At 39.7% G+C, this 15,334-nt stretch overlaps 1 protein-coding gene across 2 annotated transcripts; it reads right to left on the reverse strand.

The window, feature by feature from the left end:
* Window positions 1–9,049: 9,049 nt before the first annotated feature.
* spata2 (spermatogenesis associated 2) lies at window positions 9,050–14,240 on the reverse strand. 2 transcript variants are annotated; one of them, XM_039799288.1, is made up of 3 exons: window positions 14,147–14,240; window positions 12,275–13,088; window positions 9,050–11,395 (listed from the first exon to the last, which is right to left on the reverse strand). In XM_039799288.1, exons 2-3 carry the CDS (start codon window positions 12,623–12,625, stop codon window positions 10,043–10,045), a joined length of 1,704 nt encoding a protein of 567 aa, XP_039655222.1. In that variant the 5' UTR covers window positions 12,626–13,088; window positions 14,147–14,240; the 3' UTR covers window positions 9,050–10,042. The 2 variants fall into 2 exon arrangements, with proteins under 2 accessions (XP_039655222.1, XP_039655223.1); XM_039799289.1 differs by lacking the exon at window positions 14,147–14,240 and adding an exon at window positions 13,190–14,106.
* Window positions 14,241–15,334: the final 1,094 nt, after the last annotated feature.

Genomic DNA, 15,334 nt, shown 5'->3' on the forward strand with positions numbered 1-15,334 from the left:
CATGACTGTTTGCCCAGTCCCATCTGCATTGATGAAAAGGTTTAATTAAAATATAGATGAGATCTAAAAGATTAATCTGCTGTATCACAAAAAGTTTGTTATATTTTGTTATTAAAATGTAGGCACACCTTTTCCATCTGTTGCAAAAATAGGAGCCAAATATGATCGAATTCAGCAGCTGTTCCTCGCAAATAATAGTTTATCCTTTCTCACTTCATAGAATACAATGCATCCTGAATCCAGTGTGAGAGGGGGGATCATAATTCTTCCAGTAAAGCATTATCAAATGTTTCCAATTCAAATTCTACATAATTTAAGTCACTAGTAAGCAAGTAATCTGCACTCAGGTAAGTTTATCCTCCTTAATGGCAGTTGTTAACAAACAAAACTTAACATTAACTTCTTTTGTTGTATTTAACTTTTTTTTTTGCCCTAAAAATATATAAGCTACAATTATTTTTAATTATTTAAAAAGTATAGGGAACACAATAAAGTGGAAGAAGCTTAAGACACAAATATCGTACTCCCAGTGTCATGGGGTATGAAGAGATCCAGGCTATTTCTCTTTTTTCATGCTCCATGACTCAGCTACAAGTCCAATGGGCCACAAGGTCTATCTTTCCTTCACCCTCCCTTTCTGCCATTCTCATCCGACCACACTATTTCCTGCCGACCCTCAATATCTCAGTCACTCTCCTCCTCTCCCCGTCTTATCCTCTTGCGCTGTCACCCCTCGTCTCACTCTCTGTCGACACGTCTGTCGTCACTTACTCCCTCTTAGCTCTTCTGCTGACTGCTTCCATTAATCTTCATCTCCTCCAAGTTCTCTCAGTTCCCTCTCATTTTCCATTATATTCCTCAAAATCCATTTCCTCTCTGCTGCATCACTGCACTTTTTCTCAATCAATCAATCAATTAATCAACATGTATTTATATAGCACTTTACAGCAACCAGCAGGTATCTAAAGTGCTTTACATCAGGAACCACGAATAAAACAACATATCATATAACAAAAAGAATGAAACATAGAAAACTGCAAAATCAGAAAAGGTTACATAGAAACAGGAGGAGTAGAGGGAAATTGTCACACCTACGTATAAAAAGCCATTATCTGTCTCATCACTTCATTTTATCAGCGTCAGTCCCCCACATGCTCATTGCTCCTCATCTGTGAAGACCCTCAAAACCCAACTTTCTCTCTCTCCCTTGTTCTTAAACACACAGGCACACATAAGCCCACACTCACTCTTGTGTTCACACACCGATCCTTTAACACTTCAAGGCTTTCCACTCTGGTGTGTCCTCAGAGGGAAGTACTAACATAGCATGTATGCTCTCCCTTAGCACTTACATAACATACATCTTATATAACCAATTACAAAACATTTCTCTTCTTTATGTGTGAATTCCATAGTGATTGTACATATGCTTTTCTTGATGGCAGCCCACATGGCACGGCAAGCTATGCATGCTCCATGACTTCTTCATCCTTACATGGGTGCTAATTCCCTTAATTAAGCTCAGGACAAGGGGGACGGGAACATGCGTTGAGATATAAATCTTACTGTCATCCACCACTATAACATATACTGTATATTCTCACACAAGGGCAGAGGTTTAATTATGCCATTACATGTATTTTTCTTCTCCACATCTAAAAATCAAATCAGCTTCACCTCCAGACACCAAACACATCCACTGCACTTTAATATTGAAAATATGTTGCCTTTTCTCTTCCTTAGAGGTTGTCAGTGAACTGTGCGGTGCTGAAGCAAATGAACAGCGATGAGCTGATCACACAGCCTGTCAAACAGGCAGGAAGATCAATGTTTCAGCAAGAATGATGAAAAACGAAGGCTGAGACTGCCTGTGAGGTTGTCTGTGTGCGTGTTTTTTTTCTGTCTTAACAGCATTAAATTAGCTTTTCTTATTTTTAAGGGGCATTGTTTTTTTGCTTCTAACAGGTTTTTGCCAAATATTGTTTAGTTAGTTTAAAGCATCGTTTTAACCCAGGTTTTATGTCCCCCGTGACCTGAGTGGTTCTGTTTCCAGCTGCAAGAGGACACTGATCATCGCAGTTTACAGTAAGGCAAACATGGGAAAAACATGCAAATCAGCTACTGATTATGTACCAGCGCCCCCGTAAGGAAGGAAGTAAAAAATAAATGGTTAAACTGCAGAGTTGTTGCAATGTAAATGGGTTTTTTTTTCTACGCAATTTTACTTGGTTTTGATCTTAAAAAATAAAGATTATTTTTAATTAGTTGCTGAAAGCAATAAGCCATACCTTTTTGTGTTGAGTGAGAGATGTAACACAAATACTATGGAGAGATGTACAGAGTCATATGCCTTTAGAGATAGAGAAGGGGAAGGGGGGGATAAAATTAGCAATACAATCAGTCTGCTTGTAGTCAGTGATGCTCATCATGCCACTCCACACATCTTTTGGTTTGTTCTGCTGGAGTTTTTGTTCTATCTTCCTCCTGAACCTTGCCCTGCTGAATCCTCTCCTTTACGTTCTCCCTGGCCCCTCCTCTGAATGCCCTATTCTTCTCATTCAAGAGGACCTTGATGTCTCCGTTGACCCAGGGTTTGTGGTTGCGAAAACAGTGTGCAGTCTCTGTTGGAACAACATTTTCCACACAGAAATTGATTGTACCCAGTTGTGCAATCCGTGAGATCATCAACGTCCTCTCCGTGTGAGTTACAGAGCACTGGATTAGGTTGTGATCAGATTTTTCTAGGGAAGGGAGGGTTAAGGAGTTGTATGCCTCCTTAACATGGCATACAGCAGGTCAGTGTCTTATAATCACTCACTGATCACTCAACATATTCTAAAACAGTTTTAGGTTGTAAAACATATTGTTTCCCTATTTATCCACAGAAATACAGCAGAAGAAAAGCCAGAAATAAAACTACTTTTGTTCCCAACAGTCACTTAGACACAAAAACAGTCAAAAAAACAAAGTTACCCTTTAACTGTGACATGCTTGTTTTGTCTGTGTCTCTCTCTCTCTCTCTCTCTCTCTCTCTCTTATAAATGTAATTTAGAGTCCACTGAATGTAATTGTGTATTAAATGTGTCAGATGTAAAATGTATGACTAGTTAGTGTTAGGACTGTTATGTTCATTTTCAAATCAAGACAATGAGATACAGTAAAGGCAAACATAAAGCAATAAGCTGCTTCCACTGTCAAGTTTGTGTGTGGTTGGCATTAAGACAATGAAATAGTATCTAGCAGGAAATACTATCTAGCAGAATGTTAAGTGTAAGTAAAGTGTAAAGTTATGCAAGTTATTTTACTTACAACGTAGCAGCATTTATCACTATCAGTCACTATCAGTCAATCTCAATCTTCATCAGCAGTGATGAATTGAGGCTTTGTAATGGCAATGGGAGGTGATAACACCTAGAATTATAAATCACAAAACACACATTAGCTGCAGGCAATTACGTATTGTGTGTAGTAAAATATTTCTGAGACTGGAAAAAAGACCTCTATTATAATATTTCCTTGAGAAGACAAGAGCAAGAGTAAGCACTGATAATAGGCAGTTAAGTGCTAGCCTTTGCATGCATACAGTGTGTGTGTGTGTGTGTGTGTGTGTACAGTCATGTATTTGTTGATGCTCACTGAACACGCACCAACTCTAACAGAGGGAATAACTCATCCCATAACACAGGTTTTATGGCTAGCTTCTATAACAAGTGGTTGTCAAGGTAACGTTGACCTCATTGACACAAATGCATGTGTGTAGGTGTAAATGCATCAATGTATGAATTATACTGGGTGTAGGTGCAGCGATAGGTAACATGCCATGGTATGCGGGTGGAACACAATCGTAGTGTCATGTGTATGTCATTACCCTGATTAGGAGTGACATGCTTTCAGATTCTAAATGTAGTCCATTCAAATATGTGCTCACCTCCCTTGGCTAATGATCAGCTGCTGTTGGATGCAAACCGTGGACGTTTCTGCTGCTGGAACCACAAGATGCACATTTCTCGGTCCATTTTCTCCAGCAGTTATGGTAGAATGTAACTATGAAAATGGGAAAAATGGTAATAAATTGGAGGCAGATACAGGAAAACCGTGACCTAATGCAATGGAGAATAGAGCACATGCACAATATATTTCTTAATGCATTCTGTGCTGTGAAAATAAACATGCAAATACTCCTACATAAGTAAGATGTTAACTGTTCAGATGAACGGTTATCTAAATGCCTGTGCTGTAACAGTTTCTCTGGCAGTTTCTCTTCAATGAAACCATTAACTAAAATGGTGCTAGTGCTGCTGCTGGATTTATTCAAAGGCTAAGCAGTGTGCCATCAGTCATTACCTTTCTCTCTGCTGAACAGTAATGTGTGTTACTCAGTATGTCTCGGGCTCCCTCAAGGCCGATAAAGGCTGTTAGTCAGCATAGTTGTGTCCCAGAGGAGAGGATAGTGCAGGGACTGGCACTTAGCATTTTGGACACTGCAGAGTTCCCGCTGATGTCCATCTTTGCTAATTCCCCTTTTGTGGATAATCTCAGTTACAGCTATATCATATCTTACATGAGTTTGTTGGAGCTAGGCGCAGGTCCAGACACTTATGCAGTTAATGTACACAACATGGAAGCTTATTTAGGCTCCAGATGTCATTTGTTAAAGCACAGTGAGCCAAAACAAGCATATGCGAGTTTATCCGACCGTAAGCAGGTGTCCATTTAAAAATATTACTCTTTATAACTCATAGTTAATGAAGCATGCCATGCGGATCTGAGGTAACAGCTTAATGAGGTTTGTCGTGTAGAGTTATTAATATAAAAAGCAATTCCACCTTAGCTTCAATCGGTGCAAATAAGGAATCCTACTTAATTTGGGAACAGCGAGTCATATCATCATAGACATCACAAGTCACAAATTTAAGGAAAGGCAGCATCAGAAGAAAACTCACTTCGTTTCATCTCAGGAAGTTACCATTATTGTTTTCTCAGGTGGTCATTTTAAATCCTGCTCACGTGGTCTCACCATTGTCCTGTATTAACCCCTTCAATAATTTCCTCACATATTGTTCCATGTCACTCAAGCTATAGGTTTTCTCTCTCTATGCAAGTGCTGTTTAGTTTCTTCATAATAGAGATAACCATTCAAAAACTTAACACACAACCTCTCTCTTAACAGTTTTGTTGCAGCATGTAATGTTGAGACATCTTGTCTACTCATAGAATAGCAAATACACATGCAAAATAGCGGACTTGGCTAATCTTAAATTGTATTCTGCTATACAGAAATACAGTATTGCATTTGCACTTTCATCTCCTTCTTGGCTTGAGCATAGTTTTTCTTTGACCCTAGACTATTTTACTACGCTATGTCATGCAACAGTCAGCCAATGTCTAAAACAGAGGGGCATGACATACAGAGGAAAGGGGCTGCATCCAGTTTGTCTTTTCACGCTGTAGCCTTTTTTGAGATGTTCATGTTAATCTCAGATAAGAACAACAATGGCAAAAAAGTCATTCAACAATGATTTTACAGCAAACCCACACTGCTGCTAATAAAAAATAATTCATATTGAAATACTAATTTAGACCCAACTAAGGACTTGGATATAGTTATTCAATGTATAGAACAATATATTTTAAGTTGAAAAGGAAGTATTTATTCAAAAAGATTAGTGTATTTCATGCAGCCTGTCTCTCCATGTATGGGTATTTATCACCATCTACTGGTCATATAGGAAAAAAGCAGACCAATGCAGAACTGGGCAGCCTGGAAACTCAAAACGTGCTAGTACAATTGTCCACAGTTTGAGTTAGAAGGGAGATACAAACACATCAGTTGATAACAGACAAAGTGAACATATCTATATGTTCACTTTGTTAAATACAAAATGTTAAGTTAAATACAAAAGTGGATGTAAATCCTCTTCACTAGCTCAGTGCGTCAGACACAACAGCTGTGTGAACCCTCAGTGGAGATATTAGATGGATTACAGTTCTAAATTATCATATTGTTGGGAAACATGAATGTGTAAACCTGTAGAAAGTAAAAAAAAATAAAAAGAATTACCCATAGTGGTTCAAAAACACTGACTGTGCACACATTGCATTCAACAGTTAAATAATGCTACATACCAAGTTTCAATCACCCAAAAACTCGAGGCAATTTTTTTTTCTCCAGAATTTTATTCTTTAAATTATTTTATAAAATCTCATTTACGTTTCAATATATATATATTTTTTCACTGATTAACAATTTTGGCTATTTTCCCTTTCCACCCCAATGTATGCCCACATATTGATCGTAAGGTCCATACCCCTTCATATAGATATTGTGCAGTGATCCTCCTTGCCAAGGTGGAAGGGGTGGGAAGGGACAGTGGGTGAGGGTCAAGGGAGAAGAAGTATGGGTTTGGGCCTTGTACAGAGCATGCCAAGAACGGGTTGGGGGAAATAGGGAACGGTAAAGGGGCTGCCTAACTACACCACCACTGTTAACATCAGTAAGATAACCACACAAAGAGGTAAAGGGAGTATTGACTTCCACAATGACTTGAGTGTGTCCGGTGTGGGTTAAACCAATCATGTTCAAATGGCTCAATGTATTCCATGACACAAAAAAAAAAAAATAGCTCTTTGTTTTTTCCAACATCAGTAATTCACATCCACTGATGAATGTAAAGTCAGCTCCACATTAGATATTCACCTACTTTATGACAAGGCGGTTGTTCACTAAAAGATTAAAACAGTGCCCACAAACTTAGCAGCAGCCCTGAAGACTGTTTAGCCCTTTGTAGTGACCTACACAAATTATCAGTCCACTGATCAGAGTAAAAATCCACGTTCCATGGTGTGCGAGTAGGTATCTATGTTGATGATTCTCTTTCTAGGCTTCTTAAAAAGGCCCAAATCTACGGACACAAGGCTAAACTTTAGCAAAACCACAGATTTATCTTACATGAACTGTACATCCGGGGACGCAACAGGATTTCGTTTTCGACTCCAATAAGATATTTGTTCTTCATTTGGCAATATGATCACTCTTGCAACCTGGCTCGATACTTCTAAAACTCGTCTTTGTTGCTGGTATGATTTGCGATAAACAAGACGTGCAATTGAAATATATATATATATATATATATATGATAAATATTCAAACTATTTAGAAAGGCTTCATAAGATGAAAAGAAAGCAATTGCACACCTCCCCTAAGGTCACTCAAGATTTTTGTGATACCCAAGTTAGCTAACCTTGACCCAAAAACATCTCTCAAAAGAACCCTTAAGGTAGATCCAAACGGTATCAAAAGATCCCTTTTTCATGTTGTTAACATTACGAAGACACAGAACTCCATTTTAAAAAGGAAAGAAATGAACAGAAGTATAACATCACTCCCTGTAACCAACCATGTGTTCAGGTAATATCTCTGAAAACAGACATTAACCCCAGCAAGCACGTTGTGTGTGTGTGTATGTGTGTGTATGTGTGTGTATGTATGTATGTATGTATGTATGTATGTATGTGTGTATGTATGTGTGTGTGTGTGTGTGTGTGTGTGTGTGTGTGCATACACAAAGTGTGAATTGCTGCATAATTCTGTTAATATGCATGGTTCAATATGCTTCGTCTTAAGACACTGCGTTTTAAGTAATCCATACTTGTGTGTTTTTGAATTACTCCGATTTCCTTCCTTAGCGGTCATAGATCTAGCTGTGCATTTAGTTCATGTCGGCTGGTAAAACACAAAACCATGTCAATGACAACAGTGGAAACTTAAAATACTCGATAAGACAGCTGAATGAGCTTAAGGCATTTAGAGGTTATTCCTGACAGAACATTAAGGCTACGGTGGCCTAAACGGTCTGTCAAAATAACCCAGACTCAGACTTTTTTTGAATGAAATGTGATTTAAAATTAGCCCTTGGTGACTCTCAGCTTCAAAATACAGCATGAATTATCCCAATATAGAACCAAAGCCTAACCACTAAAGATACCTTCCAAATTTAAGACACTCAGTTAACATGTTAGCAGAGTTTATTCACCCATGATGACCCCACCCCTTTGAAGTATATTAATAAAAGAGTTTAATGAAATGTCCACAGCAAACGGCAGTGGCTTGCTTGAGGAAACGCCTGCTAACCTCATGCACCAAATTTACCTAAAACAAGGGGCTTAGAGAGGGCTTTCGGGGTCTTAAAATATGAAAAATAACACTACACATTGGCAATTGCTGTGCTGTACAAGAGGGTAGACACAGCAACATGAATCCCTGTTATAATTTAGTGCAATAGTCATGTGATAAATACTACCTTTGCAAAGCTAAAATGTTAAATGGTATTAACTCGTGTCAGAGAGGCGTAGATTCAACTCTAAAGTAATTTTTGAGTCCTCAGTCTGTTGTGGTGTTGTCTTGAATTGCAACATATTATAAGTGGTTTCTGTCTTTTGTCCATGGGAAAAAAAAACAGAGAAAACTTATAGTGCAATGCATTTCAATGCACTTTCACAAAATACAGGCTCAAAAGTGACCAATAAACTAAATAGCACCTCTCTGACCATTTCAAGCAACCATAACAGTTAAAGCTTCACAAGTTGCAGGGCTATTGTATTGAATTGCATTATGATTTACAAATGTTCATGTTTTTATGTCCACTCCATACAGAAACTGTAAACGGCTGCAAGACAGAAAACCTTGTGCTATGTCATTCAGATGAAAAAGCCAAGGATTATCTCACAAGATAAATAACCTCTGCTAACCTTTAAAAGTGACTAAATAGGCTGATAGTAAAATATGTTTTCTATTCAGCTAAAACACCAGTCGGGCTAGTTTGAAACCACAATGTCAAACAGGGTGTATAAGCTGAAGCCATTTGAGGTAGACAGAAACCGTGTCAGAGTATACACTTTCATACTGTCTAAAACCAATCAATAGGCTCACACACTGTCAAAAAACCGTAATCACTTGATTTGTGGCCCAGCTTGAGACTTTCTGTGACTGACAGGGAATGACTGATCTGGTAAGGGTGCACTTCAACATCATGGACCATGGGGGCTTAAGGAGTGTAATGAAAGGGAATGGGGTGCTTGGAACTGACACAACTCAACAGGCTATTTACCAGAAAGAAGTCAACGCCACACATCTTCAAGTCAACAGCAGCATTTAAACCTCAGTCATATCACCAGAAACAATTGAGGGTTAATTTACAAGGCATAATCTTTTAAATAGAATATATGGCATCTAACCATTGTCTCAATATGTCCCTTTGAGATATCATCCACCCGAGCCCGCGGACATAAGTTTATACCCCAAAACTCCCAATGCCAGACCTCATGCCCATTTAACAGTCTCACATTGTTCTAGAGAATAGAGATTAAAAATATATACTATTGACTAATTGACTTCCAGTGTTATGTTTTCTCCTACTATTTTTCAAGTTTAAAAAGATCTCCTGTGTCAGTATGCAAGCTCAGAGGTCTTTTCTACATACATACACACACTCACTCACTCTCTCTCTCACACACACACACACACACACACACACACATATATATACTGTATATATATATATATATATATATTTATATATTAGAGGAATTTTTAGCTGAGAAGTTAGGCAAAGTATATATGTTCATTTGGACATAATTCATTCAAAATGAGAAGGAATTAAACTATCTTCTTCAGTTTCCCTTTTGAGGAGGACAAAATTTAAGGAATTGGGGAAGCGCTACAACATCACATGACTACTCAAGAGCAGGTAGCAAGGTAAAAAGAAGAAGAAATAGATAAAAGGCCTGAACTTGTACAAGGCAGAGAGATGGACAGACGATATTGCTCTCTGTGGCAAGTGCATTCCAGGGCCCTACTGACTGTAAGAGAAAATGTACAAAGTTCAAGAGAGGGTTCCATAGGGCCAAAAGACCATCAGTTAAGGGGAAGATAGTGAATGAGTTATTTAAACCGGAACAGAGCTAAAGCAATAGTGCAAGACTATGCAGCAGGTTAAGGGAGGGGAATAGAAGGGAGAAACAAATATTTTGATCCATGCCTGATTCATCGGTACACCAGGTGAGATATGGTGCCAGATTTGAAGTTGAGCTGATGGTTGGGCACAAAGCTGTGTTGGGGATTTTTTCGCGTGCAAATATCTTTTGCATACAAGCCCATGCATGAGTCACATGACACCTTAGAGCAGTTCACACAGGTGTGGGATGCCCCTGGCTTGTTGCAAAACCCGCATCGCGATCCCCCCATGCTTATTCGCTCAGTGCTGCCTCCCTTTGGGGTGGTCAAGGCAATAGACTTGCTTGCAAACAGCTTTGTGGACATGAGGGGTTTCTCCACCATCTGGGGGTGGGGGTGGGGGTGAGAGTGTGAGTGGGTCAGTGTGAGGGGGTGCGGATGGAGATGGGAGTGGGAGTGAGTGTTAGAGTAGACTGAGAGCTTTTCCTTAACAGGAATGTATCCATCGAGGGGTCGTGGGGATTTTGGGTGGTAGTCCTGGAGGCCGCAACAAGGGGAGGGGTCCACATCATGACAGGCAGAACAGAGGATCATGTCACATCTCTGGCAGGAGGCCATAGAGGAGCAGCCAAGCCCACAGCCCTGACACTTCACACTACCATGAGGTTTGAGTAGCCACCCATCCCTTACATCCCGAGGCTCTCTGGATGGAGGTCGCGAGGGGGTCTGCCTTCCTCCTGTCCCAACACCCCTCTCTGTGTACAAGTCAATCTCATCCAAAGAAGACAGGTGGTAGGATGTGTAAGCATCGGCCAGGGGAGGCGACTGAATTGGAAAGAAATCCGCAATAGGGCTATAGGAAGGCGGAGCTGCCACAGAGAACAGAGATGCTGAGGTACTGGGCCTGATGATCTCATCCTTCATATCCTCCTCCGCATCCACAAACAGAGGCTCCTTCCTCAGACTCAATGAGGCCTTCAAGACAGGCTTGCTAACTGCTGCGTGCCAGTGACCAGCCCCATCTGTAACATCCACAGACTTAGACGGTCGGCTACCTCGCCTCAGGTGGTGGGCATGAGGCCTCTCTATATCTAACGGCCGCACAGACAGCCGAGCCATATCTGCCCCAAGGCTGTCGCGTCTGCGGAGCGCCTCAGCACAGCCAGCTGCATCATCCCTGCAGCCTCTTCGGAGTTCCAGGGCCTCCAGCTCTGAAGCCGAACCACGGGCCAGAGCCACTACTTCTCTCAGAAGACGACACTCTGCCTGGGCCAGGAAGAGCTCAAACGCCAACTGCCGGAGATGATTTGTGCCTCCTGGGTGCTCCTGCAAATGGAACTGCGAATCATGGTCACAGGCATAGCCAATGGTGCGCATAAGAGTTCGGAGTTCAGCATCACAAATGGCAGACTGCAGATGGTACACATATGGGCCAGTGAAGGTCTAAAAAGAGAAATGGGTTAATTAGCAATGCTGTCAGTCAATTCAAACGGCTTGACACGATAAAAGCTCAAATCTACACGCTACTCCTCTGATATCATATAATTCAAAGTATAGTTTGGTTTGGCTACTGTGTTTACAACAGCATTAGAAAACATTACCTCACGCACAGATGTACAGAAATAAAGTGTTAAAAAAACAGGACTATTTGCGGATTCCAATCCGGTGTTTCAAATTTTGGTTTACATATAAACACAGTATGGTGTTATGATTAGGCAATAAATACCCTAGAAAACTAAATTAGACAACAATTATAAGGAGTATTTGTATGTTAACTATATTATGTACTATATTATGTAGTATTATATACTATAGGATGTATGTTGTTGTTGTTAGTAAGTCAGTTGCTAATGTTGGGTAACCTTAGGTCACTGTATTCTTTCTAGCAGTTACTAGGTATCGGATCAATTATGGAGTCAAAGAGCTGACATATTTAAAAGAAAAGCCTCTGTATACCGTTGCTCAAAGATCAGTGCAATATTTGTGACCAGATAACCTGTATCTCTTTCTGCCTGTGCATATGCCACTTGTCTTATTCAAATCTAAAAGTTGCACTCCAAACTTCTACAAATTAAATTAGATAAACAAATACATTTATTTTGCAAGTGGCTGTATTTTTCAGGTGTTCACTTGGATAGTGTTTCTGAAACTTAATACAGAGATTGGGAAATCTATATGGTGAATTCACACTCCGTGAGGGAAGTGATATTCAAAGCTGATGAGTATTGCTGTTATAACCAACATTTTAATAACAAAGTATTTGTTTTCAGCTTTAAACACAGCTTCAAGTAAGTGACAACCTTAACAATAAACCCAACTCACCTTTATACATCTGAACTCCTTCTTCCAGGGATAGAGCAAGAGGTTGGTGCAGATGGTTTCCAATGTGTGGAAGGCTCTCTCCAGGCTCTTGATGTTGCCGCCTCTCTGGCAGCGGAGAGCATTTTCCACCACTTCATAAAAACGCACCATCCGGAAACGTTGTCCCGGATCAGGCTGGTAGGCCCCTAGCAGAGCTGTAGCTGTGGAGAGTAGTGCCTCACTGTCCTTGTGTCTCCCTCTGTCCTCCTCTGGTGTTGTTCCTGTCCCTGTGTATTCCCCTCCATCCTCCAGACGCCTCTCCAGTGCTGTCACATACCTTCGAAACAGGTCCTCTTTCAACTTGGCATCCATTATCGGCAGCAGACTATCAGTCGGCTGTTACACTTTTCTGAAAGAGCCTCACCCCTTTTAGCATACTCTGCACCAGGATGCCACATTCAAGCACCATTTTTGGTCACCATAATTCACTGTAAACGCTGGCACAGACTCAACGTTAATGTTTTGGAGAGGTGGAAGAAGAATGAGATTCTGCATCCAATCAGCAGTGCATCCTTTAAACATTATATGCAGTTGCATGGAGCTTTCAGTTGGCGTAGCTAGGCTGCAGCCTGTAGGGATGCCTTCTTATGGGCATCTTTGGTACTGGCTCAAAGCCTGACTTGTTTTCAGACGAACAGGAGGAGCGTTTGCTTCATGCTCTGTTAATGCAGAGTTGTATCTATCCCATTCCTTGGTTTCAACATGTGCAGAGTTCAAGGTCACTCATCATGAAGACACATTCACGATTATGTGATTCTTCTGAGCCGTCTCCAAGCTGTAATGACATAGGAGAGCTTTGTGAAAATGGAAATCTCGCATTCTGACACGCACAAAAATACAGTAGAAGGAAACTTGGGCCAAATATATTCTACTTACTCAGTAGTGTTAATTCAGTCCAAAAGAAAATGCATTTGCAACGATCATTAACAAGAGTATTCTTTAAATCTGCAATGACTCAAACAAGAAAGAGGGTGTGTAGACATCACTATTTTGAAAAACAGTGTGTTCTCTGATGGGTTCATCGTGTGGGCTATTTTTAGGTCGCTCGTACAGCTAATAGGTTTGACTGATTATCAAGATATACGCAACCAAGAAAAACACTAGAGGAATAACAGTGTACATAACCAGGATTGGGACTCACGGTTGACAGACATATCCCTTATTCTTGCGCAAGTGAATATGTGAGCCAGCAGTAAAACCTATGGGTACAACATGCGTGTAAACCATGGTAGCCTGCACTTAGCTTTAGCTTTAGTTAGCTCAAATTAAGAACGCAATATTTATACGGATGTGAGAATATGGATGGTTGTAAGCTTGAAGCTTGAACCACATCAGCTGAGTGTTTCTGCTCCTCGTTCCCAGGCAAGTTGACCAGCTATTCCAGTTACCTCACACACCAACCGAGTGAGCATCCGTTTAGCGAGCTAGCGAGCAACATGCCTTAACGTTAGCTAACAACATCACCGTGCATTAATATTGCGCATTAACTGCAACAGAATCGCTCCCTCATGACCGATGTTAATAATATGATAGACGCCCGTAGGACAGCGTATACATTAAGTCTTCATTAATCTCAAACCCACAGAACCCGATCCTGTCACGGGCCCACACCTGAGTATCGGCTAAGCAGTGAACGCCCATTTCAGCGCAGCTGGCTAGCTAACAATTGCTTTGGCTAGCAGGGCGGTCCATCGCTAGATAGACATCTTTGGCAAATTTTGTAAACATAACGTTATACCGTCATAGTGGCATGACTCTTGAACGACCAAGTCTAATTCTGATTCAGCTTAGAGACCACACCGTTTTCTCAATACCACTAGCAGCACATCTTACCTTTAACAAGTGCTAGCCATGGCTAGCTACGCCTCCTCAGCATAGACTCAGCTGTTGGAAATTCCCATCATCATAACACGCATGCGCACAGTTCTGACAGTTCATCAGCGGGGGCCCACGTGCTGTTTGAGAGAAGGAGGAGGAGGGTGCGCGAAGCCCGCCGGACTTCATCACCACCATTGTTCAGTGTGTACAATATTTTTCGGAAAACAAAAATATGAGCTCACGTGTGCAGTTGTAGTTCATTCAGCGGTACGTGTGTTCACATAGAAACTATTTGTCTTCAGCTACAATTTCTACAATTTACAAATAACTTCCAAACTTACTTTAACCACATTTATTTTGGATTTATGTTAACCTTCCCTTTTAATATGTCCCAAGTCATTATGATACTTTTAATAAAACGTTTAATATACATTGTACTGTTATGAGAAAATGAAGTAATTAGTCGCAGTGTCATTCTCCAGTTCCACCATGTGGTTCCAAATAAGGTTGGATGGATTTTATTTCTATGGTTCCAGCTTTTCCAATGTGAGGATTGCTGCCTTTCTATGGTGTAGGCCTATAGACTGTATAAAACAGGGTGTAACGTTATATTGTTAATATTTGTTAATATTTTTGGTTTTTGGACTGTCACACTATATCGTGTATATATATATATATATGTATGTATATATATATATATACATATATGTATGTATATATGTATGTATGTATGTATGTATGTATGTATGTATGTATGTATATATATATATATATATATATATATATATATATATATATATATATATATATATATGTATGTATATGTATATATCTATACATTTAGTGGATTATTCGAGAAAACATATTATTATTGTTATATGCAGCCCTAACTTATTATTATATTATATGTATGTATATATGTATGTATGTATGTATGTATGTATGTATATATATATATATATATATATATATATATATATATATATATATATGTATGTATGTATATGTATGTATCTATACATTTAGTGGATTATTCGAGAAAACATATTATTAATGTTATATGCAGCCCTAACTTATTTGTCTATTTGAAACGATGGTTGTATTGTCACTAATACTTTACAGTTAAATGGTGGTCCACCGTTTTTATACAATAACTTGAAAATTATATCATCTGTTGTACTTTCAGCAATAACTCCGCCCTCG

Source organism: Perca fluviatilis, chromosome 5 (genome assembly GCF_010015445.1).
Source record: "Perca fluviatilis chromosome 5, GENO_Pfluv_1.0, whole genome shotgun sequence".
NCBI classification, from domain to species: domain Eukaryota; kingdom Metazoa; phylum Chordata; class Actinopteri; order Perciformes; family Percidae; genus Perca; species Perca fluviatilis.